Source organism: Sycon ciliatum, chromosome 12 (assembly GCF_964019385.1).
Source record: "Sycon ciliatum chromosome 12, ocSycCili1.1, whole genome shotgun sequence".
In the NCBI taxonomy this organism is placed as follows: domain Eukaryota; kingdom Metazoa; phylum Porifera; class Calcarea; order Leucosolenida; family Sycettidae; genus Sycon; species Sycon ciliatum.
The window spans coordinates 997,505-1,011,400 of NC_088654.1; the positions used below are offsets into that span (position 1 = coordinate 997,505).

The 13,896-nt window shown below is 45.7% G+C and overlaps 1 protein-coding gene across 1 annotated transcript; it reads right to left on the bottom strand.

The window, feature by feature from the left end:
• Positions 1-1,253: 1,253 nt before the first annotated feature.
• LOC135828702 (uncharacterized) lies at positions 1,254-4,093 on the bottom strand. Its single transcript, XM_065341125.1, has 10 exons — positions 4,023-4,093; positions 3,781-3,855; positions 3,286-3,525; positions 2,957-3,123; positions 2,746-2,808; positions 2,474-2,542; positions 2,277-2,342; positions 2,067-2,132; positions 1,789-1,854; positions 1,254-1,621 (listed from the first exon to the last, which is right to left on the bottom strand). The coding sequence occupies exons 1-10, from the start codon at positions 4,091-4,093 to the stop codon at positions 1,254-1,256; spliced, it is 1,251 nt and encodes a 416-aa protein (XP_065197197.1).
• Between the last annotated feature and the right edge of the window lie 9,803 nt (positions 4,094-13,896).

Genomic DNA, 13,896 nt, shown 5'->3' on the forward strand with positions numbered 1-13,896 from the left:
TTGAAGTACTACTAATGGCCATCTGGCTCTCACACTCAGTCCTTCCACCCTTCATTTTCGTGGTTTGGGCTTCCACTCGTGACTCGGCAGGTTCCTGGCCTCTCCGCAGTCTGTCCTCAGGAGAGGGTCGTTATGGAGCTAGTGCAGCCGAATAAAAGGGAATGGAGTTCTTTCTCAGACGTCCACAAACTTTCGTTGTGCTTGACTTCGCTTCCACTGCGTGTAAGTAGTCACACTTCAGGACCACGATGTGCTTGTTGCAGCCTACACTAATGATACTAAAATAATATTCCCTCATTTTTCTGCCTCCCGGCCCACCGGCTCGACAAGGAACGTATGGTATGGGAGTCGCAGTTCCATCTCTTGTCTGCTAGTGCATTCAGGAGCGCAGCAGCGCTTCGGCATGACGATACAAGCCGAATCAAAACAACTCTACTCTCTAGCCAAAAAACTAGCTCAGTGTTCGTCGGGCAAAAAGCCAAACGGTCACGAACTCAAAACTAAAGGTGGGGAAGTCAGACTCAGGGTCAGAAGGTCCACTTGCCCCGTCTCCCCAAACAATCTTTGTGCAAGTCATCTATTGGAGAGAAAATTTCTAAGTTCCTTGAAAGTTGAAAAGTTACAACCTCTAAGTGGGTAATATAGCAAAGTATATACTCCAAGTTAAAGCGGTGAATATGGAGATATATGTTGGACTCAGTAGAGCGTCCAGCCCCTATATGATGTCCAACCTCTATATAGAGTCCATTGGTCCAAAATCCACTGTACGGAGTCCAAACTTGGAACCAACTGTGAGCTCGAAGTTTAGATAAACATCACTCCCTGTATAGAGTCCAGCCAATTGACTTCACCCTATATAGAGTCCACTGGTCCAAAATCCACTGTACAGAGTCCAAACTTTGAAATCAACTATAAAGAGTCTTAACGTGGACAACACCAGGCAATTAGGCATTCACTATACACAGTCCAATATTAAAACACACACACAGGCACCCCCACCCACACGGCAAGAAAACAATAAGAAAGAACCAGGAACCGGAAAGGGAATAGGCTCTGATGGAGAGCCAAGGATTTATTTACAGGACAGAAAAGAACAATGAAAAGAGGCACAATTGATGCAGAGAATTGTTATTATTATGAAATGACCCAAAGGCAATATGCCTATCGAGGTGTTCGTTAGATTGAAAGAACAGTTCTAGTAGTACTAGTATGTACACAGATCATCACCGATAATACCGCTTGCGAGCGGGTCCTCAGTATGGCTCTGGACCCCTGTACCAGTCTTCTGGCACGGGGTCCAGAAACTGGTCGTGCCAAACGTGCACAGGGGAAACGTGACGAGGCCGCAGATGAGCCCCTGCGAAGGAAGCTTTGGCTCCACCATCATCGGCCTCAACTTCATACAGGAGGAATCCTCCCTCCTGCATATCATGGCGAACGACAACACCTTCGCGCCACTGTGGGCGAAGGGCAGCCACACCTGCAGCACCGCCAAGATTGGCAGCGCGGTAAAACCACACGGTTTCACCCACAGCATACTGGGCCTGCTCTGTCCGGCCCTCCGGGTTATTCGCCCATTGAAGTTCAACAGGATAGGACTCTGCGTCACCATACGCTTCATCTGAAAAGACACAAGAATTAAAGCGCAATTAAATAAAACATTGGTAAAAACTCATGAAATGCACACTTGTTAAAAAAAGAAGATACTCATTGTAGGTGAGATAGGTATTGACAAGGAAATCTGTTTAAAAATACATGGTGTGTCAAATAATAAATAAAGCAACCTACCTTGGTCACACGAGGTTGGTGAGGTTGAAGAGGCAGCTGATACGGCTGTGGTAGGCGCATGTCGACCTACATGAATGAAGCAAGCGCAAGACACCATATTCAGGGTGGAAGTAGAAACGTTTTCTTAACAAAGGACAGAAATCAAGTAGCTACATTGCCAGTTCACACAAATCATATTGCCGTAATTCCATTTTCTGTACACGTACCACACTCATAGGACTTATGTATGTACAAGCACATGTTAGATGGTGCTGCAAAAAATGAATAAAGCAACCTACCTTGGTCACACGAGGTTGCTGAGTCTGAACATGCAGCTGATATGGCTGTGCTAGGCACGTGTGGACCTACATGAATGGAGCAAGTGCAAGACACACGATTTCGAGTGGAAATAGAAACATTTGGCATACAAAAGTATAGAAATATGGTAACTACATTAGTGACAGTTCACAAAAATCATATTGTCGTAATTCAATTTTCTGTACACGTACCACACTCATATGAGTTTCCTGTGTTGATTGTTTGAGAATCCAAAGGCTCAAGATCCATGTCGTAATCTAAAAATACAGGAAACAAAAGAACCATCAATTCGTGAATAAGACAAATAAACTCAAACAGCTTGTAAACAAACAACATGACACTGGAAAAGCACAACGTCATCATAATCAGCGTTATTTTGTCAACTTACCAGCTGCCAGTTCAAAGTTAGGTGCACATGAGGTTGCACCTGCTGTGCTAAGGGCATTGCCACACACATCTGTACAGGGAGACAATAGTATAGTTAGTGATCGTAAACATAACACAATCACTCTCCAGGGACAATACACCCACATTTAATGATATCCACAAAAGTTCAATAATTATTAAAAGTAGAATAAAGATCTAGTCATTAGAGACATCACTGATTACTATCAACGACCTCCAACCCAGGCTCACAGATGCTTGCAGCAGCGAGCGTACCTCCAAGGGCATGGGAGGCATCATAAGCTGGGCCCGTGATTCCAAGCACATCACTGGATACACCTACAAGCCACCGCACAAAACACACAGCCCCAAAATTAAAAGAATGACTGAACACAACTGATCAGCCAGCATGCATGTACATGTACTTTCAACAAATACATGTTGAGAAAGCAGAGGATATATTGCTAATCAAGATTATGAAACTCACTGCTATCGTCAACATCAGAGTCACCGTCAATATCAAGGTGAGCCTCATCCAGATACTGGCGTTCATCTTCAGTCAGCTGTGTGCGAGAAGGCTCAACAAAGATGCTGAAGTTGGGCCTTCTCAAGTACACCTCAATGGGGCACTTTCCCTTGAGAGATCGATGGACCCTGGAGTTACAGACAAAAATTAGGCGGACAGAATTAGCTCAACTCAAGTTTCATGCTCCAAAGCGTTCATCATGAGACCGGAACTATTCTACGGATTACACGGTCTTGTTCACCTGACGCACAGACTCAGCTACTTGAAAGTAGTAAGTGTAGAGATGGTACCTGCAATTGTAGGTGAAGTAAAAGTACTCCAGACGAGAGGGCCAATCGGGTTCCTTCTGGAGGTCCCGGCGGAGAAAATTGGCTAGCGTCTGATTAAGACGCTCGACACGACCTTGTGATTGCGGATGGTACGGCCGTCCATTAATCTTCAGTGCACGCATTTCGTCCATGACAGCTGCTAGACTAGAGTTATTAAACTCTCTGCCATTGTCAGTCTGCAATATACGAGGTGCACCATACCTATGAGCAATACACACACACACGCACACACACGCACGCACACGCACACACACACACACACACACACAAACACCCATGTACACATACACGCACGCATACACAGGAATCCAGAGTTATTGTAAGTTATCACCCATCATGCCACCTAACACACAAAAGGACATGGGGTGCAATGAATAACGAGTCAATTAGCACAACGTAAGTAAACACTAAATGAAATACAACAGACAATTTTAAATACATAAAAGGCAAGCTCACCTGTACATACAGCTGACAATAACATTGCAGACGTCCTTAGCGCTCTTGCTCTTGATAGGGCCACCCATAGCAAACCTAAATTTTACACAAATTGAAATCAATCACATGGAAAGGCATAGAAATCACTTTTTCAAATTGATATGGCAATTCATTTTCAGTTAACTTAAAACAAGCATTGCACGTCCTATCCACATTACATTGTGTTGACACTGTAGAGACAAGTTGCACTGTGAGCTACTCACCTGGAGAAGCAGTCCACCACATTGCAGCAGTACTCGTAACCCCGTACACTCGGCAGCTTCTTCAAGTCCATTTGCCACCTACTGTTGGGGTAGTTAGCCAAGATGCTGCGCCGTGTGAGGGTGGTTTTCGGTAGAGGTGCCTGTCGATGGCAAGCAGTGCAGTTGACGTTTGTCTTAAATAATGCTAAAACTGTGTCACGCACAACTGCATATAAAAAAAACACACATAAACATATGGCAAACCAATGAATACATGAGCAGATATATGGCAATAATTAGCTCTTTTATGCCACATAACAGCAATTAAAAAAACATGCACAACATCGCTGACTACACTATAGAGTGAGCTTCAGAATAAACTAACCTGGATAATAGTTAGCCCGCAGCGTGTTGTAACAGGCCTCCTCCTGGCGATGGTCGTGCTCGTGCTCACTGATGATGAGGTCAATAAGCGACTGGCGAGTGACACAACTGCAAGCGATCAAGGACATGACCATTAAAAACTAGACTATGACATTGTATTGTATTCCTAATTTGGATGTGATCTCCCATATTTTTGTAAACTCATGAAGAATTCACATTCACCCAGCTATCTAAACGTGCGTTTTCGAGTTCCTATTATGTACAGTACCACGGAAAAAGGTTATCAAAGGATCCTGACATGTGAAAGGTGACCACGCAGGTTCATGGACGTACTAAAATTCAAACTGTAAAATGTACAATAAATGTACCAAATAATTATAGAATCAAATTAATATTGACTTACCGACGATGGATCTCTGTGAGCTCCGTGGACTTGTGGAATAGGCAGTCTTCCTCCAAGTCAAACAAGAAAGTCTCGTAGTACCTCTGTACTGTGGAGATTGACACTGTCGTCGATTGTTCTGCCAGATGACTTGCGATTTAACGTTTCCCCCACTTCGGGTTCTCTGCCTTCAGCTTGCAGACTTTCTTTATTTCGTCGAAGGACGACCAAAAACTCTCGGCGTTTCTGTCCTTCGTCTTGGACACCGCTCGCTTTTTAGTTCCAATGCGGATTCCTCCATCCTCCGCCATGGTGTAGACGTAAATGGAAAGAAATCATATCAATTTTTGGACAAGCACGCCCTTATCTGGAGCTCTCATCTTGGTCAAGCTCAATGGTTTGTACACAGTATACAGTTCTTCTTTGACTGAAGTCCATATGGGACGCACTGCGCGAGAGGCCACATGGCCCACCAATGTTTGAAAAGGTGTAGAGACCAGAAAGTCGTAAAATCCCGTTTTTGACAACACCCTGCTACAGACAGTACGTGCACTCGTCGCCAACAAAGGAGTAGACAGATCGATATTTGGACAAGTAGATCTATGGCCTTGGAGCTTCCCATGGCCCACTTGGTCCAGTTCATGGGACGCATTGCGCGAGAGGCCACATGGCCCACCAATACCTTCAACCTTCCAAGTTGGAAGGATGTCGGTTAGCGCTACGGAGATGTGTTTAAGCTTGGTGTCAGGACGTTGAATGTCTCAGTACTCTGTCAGTTTTGTGCCTAGTTATTGCACTTTCTGACTGTATATAGTATCCAGTTGCAGTGATGGAGAGTTACTCGTATCCATATGTCCTTTACATTTCTAAAGAGAAAGGTGTTCGAAATAACATCAAGATACAAATGCAATAAAACCACTAGAGGAAACGCAAAAAGGCAACAACATTACGTTACCAAAGGTGAGAAGGCACTGAACGAAGTGTCAACTTCAGTGCAACAACGTGCTCGTACTGCTTGCACAAAACAGACTTATGAATACGTATACAAACTGCCTCAAGGACTTTCAACTGTTGGACATAATTATGTCAAACAAGTAACGATGTATGCGGCCTTCATCCTATTCATAGCTATGATTAAATTAAAATTATTATCTCCACGTAGATTATTTGAATAAAGCTTTCTTTCTCTAAAGCTATATTCACTCTTTTTTAGAGAAAGAAAGCCATATGCACTCCTTTTTGCTCTTGAGCTTGCGCATGGAGAGTTATAAATATATTATAACAAGGGACCTCGTGTATATCGAGAATTATACCTCACTCCATATAAACTAGGGCTCAAACGATTAGTCCGATTAACCGGTTGCAGACCGGTTACGAAGAATTAACGGTTAACCGATAAAGATAACGGTTACGCAGTAACTTTTCAGTCAATGTTTCAAGTATCAGGTCGTTGCAAAGTGTGCACTTTCGCGGGCTGTCGCACGCGTACGCAATTTCTGGGCTGTCAACTCGGTCATATCTGGTCTCTTGGTGTGAGAGTATGTATGAATGAGCATGCAAGAGAATGTACAAGTGTGCGTTGTACTGAATAGTTTACATTTTTTGAATGAGTATAGTCAAATATACGGTTAAAAACGAGTCCGCAGGATTGCCGTGGCTTATAGGTTATAACCGGTTAACCGACCGTTAGCTTAGCAGTTAACCGTCAGGGGTAAAACCGTGACCGTTTGAGCCCTAATATAAACCCACACTCATATACCAGATCTCCCATGAAGTTTATAAATTACCATATAAACTGTTCAATATACACCACTAAGGAGGTGTATACACCACTAAGGTGCTTTCGTTCTCTAAAAAGGAGTGAATATAGCCTTCTTTCTCTAAAAAGGAGTGAATAATTATAGCTTTCTTTCCCTAAAGCTATATTCACTCCTTTTTGCCCTTGAGCTTGCGCATGGAGAGGTATAAATATATTACAACAAGGGACCTCGTGTATATGTGTAGATCATAGACCGGTTAGGAGGTCTACAATCTATTGATCGTGTTCTCCACGCAATAGTTTCTCTTCATATACGACATATCCTTGTAATTCTAGTATTATGCTTTAGCCTATACCGCATTGTACTGCATTGCAGGATCAAGGTCATTGTTTTTTATTATTATTATTATTAAACTCAATCTCGTAGCATGTGCACGCATTGCCGCTTTTGCACATGTGCTGATAGACGCAAAGGACATGGATACAGTCAGCAAACCCGACTTCTGGCCGTCAAACGTCTCTGCCCGACCCTGGAAATTTAAATCCGATGATGATCGCACTTTAGGCAGTGTAGACCAGCGTCGCTACTCAACAGACGAGAAACAATGAGTTTAACACTCAACCCATTGGCTCCACCTTTCCGTCTTGCACCCACAACCACGCACACAACTTCACACGCAAATGCTGATCTATTCGACTATACTGTAGCCACAATAAATGCTCGCTCCATAAATAACAAACTGGCCGATCTCGCGGATTTTCTTATGACATACAACCCCCTAGTTGTCTGTCTCACAGAAACATGGCTATCCGCAAGCCAGCCTCTCACAGTTCCTGGCTATGACTGTTACCGCAGGGACCGGCCAACACAGGAAAACCGGCACAACAGGAATGATTTCCGGGGCTACGGTGGGGTGGCTATTTTAGTCCGCACTGGAATATTTATTAAAGTCCGTCACCGGACTGACCTGCACCTTCCCGATCTGGAGGCAGCGTGGGTTGAATTTACCCTATCTTCCAACTCTCAGCTCACCAAACTCTATTTAGGACCGGTGTATAGGCTGCCATCATTGACACACCGCCAAACCGATAATTTCCTTACTCAATTTCAATCCATCTTGCAACGCTTATCTATGCCCGATTCCATGCTTCTCGTCTCTGGGGACTTCAACGCTCGTTGCTCGGAATGGTATGGATCGACCACAGATGCGGTTGGTCATCAACTGCTTTGTCTGCTTCAAATGCTCTCCCTATCACAGCTCGTTACCTTTCCCACGCATTACTCCCAACACAGTGGTCATGCCAGTGCGTTAGACCTGGTTATAACCAACCACCCACTACTTCTTTCTAACCTCTCAACTGCCGCACCGCTGGGTACCTCCGACCACGACATTGTCCCCGCCAGACTCCAATTACAAGGTCAGCGAGACACACGAAGTGTTGCCATCCCAGACAAACCAAGTCAGTTCAACTTTTCTTCATTCGATACATCCCTCAGAGCCTACGAAGAGTGGTCCCTCGTTGGCCAGTGCTTATCGACTATCGATTGGTTCAGCGAGCTCCAAATTCCTCTTGGTAACCCATCCCATTCAGTGGACTTACTTAACCATATACTGATGAACATAATATCGTCGAACGTTCCTATGCGCTGCATCCGACAGCCATCCAATCGCCCACAATTTTCCCAACCTCCCTGGCTGACACCAGCCCTGCGAGCTCAGATCAAACGCAAGCGTGATGCATTCAGTCCGTACAAAAAATTCCCAACACCCGCAAATCAGGCCAGATACAAGACAGAACGGAACAACACCCGCCTTCTCTCCCGCTCAGAGCACCGTGCTTACGCTAACTCCCTTACACTGCACTCACATGCCACAACGCCAACATCACGGCCAACGCTACATACCGTTATCCGATCATTACGTTCACCACCCAGCCAGCGACAGCCCACTAAGCAACTAACTGTTCAGGATGAAACGTTTACGTCACCTTCTGACATTGCAAATGTTTTCAACAAGCAGTTCGTAGCATTTGGCACCTCCAACAATCCAGAGTGGACTATCCCGCCCATTGCTGATGCTGATAGCACCTCCTTCTTCACAGACATTAGAACAACTCCTACCAGCGTTGCCAAGTACATCAAACGCCTCAAGCTGCGCAAGGCAGCTGGCCTGGATGGTATCACAAACGAACTACTAAAGATCCTTGGTCCGTCAATCTGCGATCCACTGAGTTTAATTTTTAATCTGTCCTTCTCATCTCGTGTTTTTCCATCTGTCTGGAAACGCTCCGTTGTTGTCCCCATTTACAAAAATAAGGGCAGCAAATCCGATCCAACAAATTACCGTCCTATATCCCTCCTTTCTGCAATATCTAAACTGTGTGAGCGCGTCATGTACGACCAATTGTATGCCCATGTAAATCCTCTACTATCTCCAGCCCAGTCTGGATTCCGCAAAGGAGATTCTACCGCGTGGCAACTTGCACGCTTTACTCAGAACCTGTTGAAACGCAGACATCAGCACAACTTTAGCCTAGTTTGTTTCTTCGACCTATCAAAGGCCTTTAATACAGTGTGGCACCGTGGTTTGTTGGCCAAAGTCGCCTCCTTTAACATCGGTGGCAATGTTCTGCGGTGGCTCGAAAGCTACCTATCCTTCCGGATCCAACAGGTCAGGGTGTCAGGCTCGCTGTCCCAAACGCTCGAAGTATGTTCCGGTGTGCCACAGGGCTCAATACTTGGGCCTCTTCTCTTCTTGCTCTATGTAAATGACTTTTAAAACTCGCGTTCCAAATACCTCCCTGTACGCCGATGATACTACCCTTGTGGCATCTAAACTTGCCCTGCCCATGGCGTGTAATTCTTTGCAGTCGGAAATTTGCTCAGTGGTTGAATGGATGCATCTCTGGAAACTTCGACCGAATGCTGGATAGACTGTCATATTGTGCATTCCACCTCAACCGCGTTCCGATCTTTCCTACATGGACCAGTACCTATTCCACTTCCCTGACGACCGGACGCCCATCCCAACTGTTAGCCACCACAAACACCTTGGAGTCATCTTTGACTCAGGCCCACCATCTGGAGTATCTCGAGCACCAAACAAGTTCCACTGTTGGTCTTCTATACAGTCACATGAGCCATTTACCACTAGTATGTCGTCGGGCTTTCTACGCCTCCTATATCTTACCCATCATTTTATACTGTAGCATTGTGTGGTGCAGTGTTGGAGCAGAAATGCTTCCGCGGCTTGAAATAATGCATCGCAGGATTTTGAGAGCGATATTTCGCTTACCACTTGACACCCCATTAAAGGGGAAGTTAAGGCAAAAATTAAAATTTCACCAGTTGTAGTTTTCGGGGTGCTGAGTCGAATGGTCTTGGTCCGAGAAAGCTGAGACGCTTCCTTCCTGCTTGAATCCCAAACGAACTCGCACACTTCCACCGAAACTGGGTGACTGCGCCCTACTAGATGGGGAATTGTATGCAAAATGTCACTAAAAGCACCGTTTCGTTCTTATAAAAGCACGGATGACCGCGATTGGCCCATATATTGTAGTCTTTTGGACGCTGAATCGACTGGTTTTGGTTCGAAAAGGCTGCGATGCAGCGTTCCTCCTTTATTCCCAATCAAACATGGTTGAACAAGTGGTCACGTGCTCCTGGGTGCCGCAATCACCCGGTCACACCGCCAGCAGGCGACAACTTTCACACCAAGGTTCAACTCGAGTTCAACTCGAGTGACAGGACTGCACCCAAAAAAGGTCAAACAGGCTAGTAAGTTGTACCCTGCAGGCACGGTGACCCGCTGACTGGTGTACGCAGGAGCACGTGACCGCTTGTTCAACCATGTTCGATTGGGAATAAAGGAGGAACGCTGCATCGCAGCCTTTTCGGACCAAAACCAGTCGACTCAGCGTCCAAAAGACTACAACATATGGGCCAATCGCGGTCATCCGTGCTTTTATAAGAACGAAATGGCGCTTTCAGTGACATTTTGCATACAAATCCCCATCTAGTAGGGCGCAGTCACCCAGTTTCGGTGGGAGTGCGCGAGTTCGATTGGGATTCAAGTAGGAAGGGAGCGTCTCAGCTTTCTCGGACCAAGACCATTCGACTCAGCACCCCGATGACTACAACTGGTGAAATTTTAATTTTTGCCTTAACTTCCCCTTTAACAATTCTGTATTCTCATTGCAAAACCTGTCCTTTACAAACCATAATTAACAGACTCTGCTGTAGATTTATCCATCAGATCAAACTGCTGAAGGCCCCAATGCATATTCAAAATGCAGTTAACTGGTTTAACTCCTCTTCGTCAAGTCGTAATAAATTTAGATTCCCTATTTCAAGAAATAACTCAATGAGTCGCTCGCCTGTTTTCATTAGCTATTGTCTCTGGGACTCGCTTCCCCAAAAAATGCAATCATGTGAAAACATTTCTGCCTTTGTTCGTGATCTCTCGGACCATTTCCCGTAAACCTAATAATACAACTTGACTTGCAGCCCAATCTCTTCTTTTATTGTTGTTGTTCTGATTTGCACTTGTTTTTCTTTCTTCTTTTTTCTTCTTCTTCTTTTTTGCCATGGCTGGTGTTGTAAACCACCAGTTCTCAATTGGGAAAGGCCTTCGCGCTTATGGCATGGTATTCGGTGAAATGTTGTATTTCGACTCCGCCGTACCGCTGATGTTGCTGCATGGCATACGCTATATGCGTTGTGTGCGTTTTGCTGTATACGCTGTTATGTCCAGTTTTATATGCGTATGTTTTGCATGTACGCTGTTTTGCATGCTATAAATAGCTGATGTTATTAGTGTTCATTGTTAATTATTCGATGAAGTGAAATATACTGTCTAAAGGAAAAGTGTTGTCCTCGTGCCGTGTGGTCGTACGATCCTGACAATTTAGAGAATCTTAGAGGGTTCACAACATTTGGCGACCACGCCAGGATACGAACCTGGAATCTCCTGATTCGCAGTCAGGAGCCAAGCACCCAGTCCTGTTAGGCAAACATCATCTGACCGAGTTGCTGTTGGAGAAAAAGCATGTTGAAAGGATGCACCAAGGTGTAGAAGGAGTCTTGTCCTTCATCCGTCAGAAATTCTGGATTATCGGTGGTCGACGAGCGCTACGCAACATTACTCAGCGATGTGTTACATGCCGCCGCTACAAGGCTTAGGCCCCGGTCACACCGAAACAAGCCACTTTGGGCTTGTTATCGCTGGCTCTCAGCTGGCTTGCGTGATCCCTGTGACGCGGTCACACCAGACTTTCAGTGCAAAGCTTGAATGGCTTGTTTTTCTTACCCGACCAAATTTTGAATATCTCGAAACACACCAATGTTGGCAAGAAACTGGAGAGCAGAACGTTCGCGATCTAAAACTGTACTTGTTCTAGTGTTCAGTTTTGATGAAGAAGCAAAGGAAACCCGGATTCTGAATTGCGAAGTCGTGCTCCTTTTATTTGTTCGGTGTGCATGGACGCGATGGCTCGGGTGGTGTTTCCTGATGTCGAGCTTTCTGCCCCGCCGGTTGCCTTTATTGAACTCAGTTGCAATCCACTCTCTTCTTCGTACCCCGCTTTCTTCATGAATTCGGTCGTGAGTGTGGTGCCTTGTCTTGGCCTCAAACCACAGCTCCAACAATCTACGCAGCAGTCTAGAGGCACAGCGGCAGAAATCCATGGTCGTCGGACAAAATCCAAATCAAACTGAATACAGTGTAGTTGGGGTAGACAGACTCACGGTCAAAACCAAAGGCACAGGGATAGGACGGTTCCACGGACACAAGAAAGAACATCAATATCAGTTCATCATGTCAACTAGCTACATGGTGTGCTCCGGAGCTCCAAGCGCACTCAATTTTTTTGAATTTCGGCTTTCAGCCGCTTGTACAAGCTGTGGCTGAAACAAGCCGAAAAAAAACGGCTGAGAGTCAGCCACGGCTGAAAGTCGCTTGTAGGACATTTTTCAGCCATTTCCATGGTAATAGTGACGTAAACAAGCGCTTGTTTCGGCTGAACGGCTGAATCGAGCTCGGTGTGACCGCGGCCTAAGGCTGCCTCAGAAGTCTGCCCGCCGCTGCCAGAAGACCGAGTTGTTCACGAGAGGCCGTTCGCAACTACCGGCATCGACTATGCTGGTCCGTTGTACGTGCGCCGTGGTGAGTCATCTCCGAAGGTATGGATAGCATTGTTTGTGTGTGCCACCACCAGAGCAGTTCACTTGGAGGTGGTCGATAGTTTAAGTACCGAGTCATTCTTGATGGCATTTCGGAAGTTTGTCGCGAGACGTAGTTTGCCGTCTCGGATCAGGTCTGACAACGCTACAACGTTCAAGGCGGCATCTGACAAACTGAGTGTGCCATGGATGTTCAATCCTCCAGCTGCACCATGGCATGGAGGCTTCTATGAGCGAATGGTTGGTACAGTGAAGAGTGCCTTGAAAAAGGTAATGGGAACAGCGTTTCTGAAGGTCCAGGAGCTTGAGACCCTCGTGTATGAGGTTGAAGCAGTGGTGAATAGTCGTCCGCTAACTTATGTGTCTGATAGCCTGGATGAGCCACCAGTAACCCCTGCAATGATGATGGGTAACAGGGGCGTACGCCGCTCGCCTCCAGGAGTGGTTCCCATGCCCGCTGATCAGCCAACATTCCACACAAAATTGCTTTTAAAAAGTGGTGTTACAGATGTATACTGAGCGCACGATATTAACCCTTTGAAGCCCAGCTGGGTTTTCTGATTTCCCAGGCACTCGCACCGCGCAGCACGCAACCACGGATGGTCGATTTCAAAATTTCATAATTCACTCACCAGCAATGGAATTTCATGATCTGGAACTCCCTGAAAAGCTTGTGATCTCCTCCATCCAATGATAAAGACTAGACACTAAGCAGAAGCAATAGAAGCGCCTCCAAGTCCCTTGAGTGCAGCTCTATCGCGCCTGAACGAGATACACCACCCACAGTGACAATTTCCTTCGGTTCATGACTTTTACTCAACACAAAACAACGATTCAAAGTTCTCCGTGCTGCTGAAGCTCAAGCGGTCATCTTGGTACCCATCGCGCATGGGCTGCACTGGTATGAGTCATGGGGAAACCCCATGCGCACGCGAGCTCTACTCGAAAATTTCAAAATTCTAAAGTTTAGAAGTATTCAACCGCGTTCCGGTCTTTGCCGCTCGGGTATTTCGCATCGCGCTGCCACAAGTGACACACCGCTGGAAAGGTCTTTTCCTTACCTTTCCAACAAGCTATCGTTTGTGAAAATCAAAGAAAGGACAACGGAGATACGAAGCTTTGTACAGTGATCTATGCTCAATGCGTACACAGTGCGCGTTTTGGACGAGTATACTCGTCCTTGGGAAAT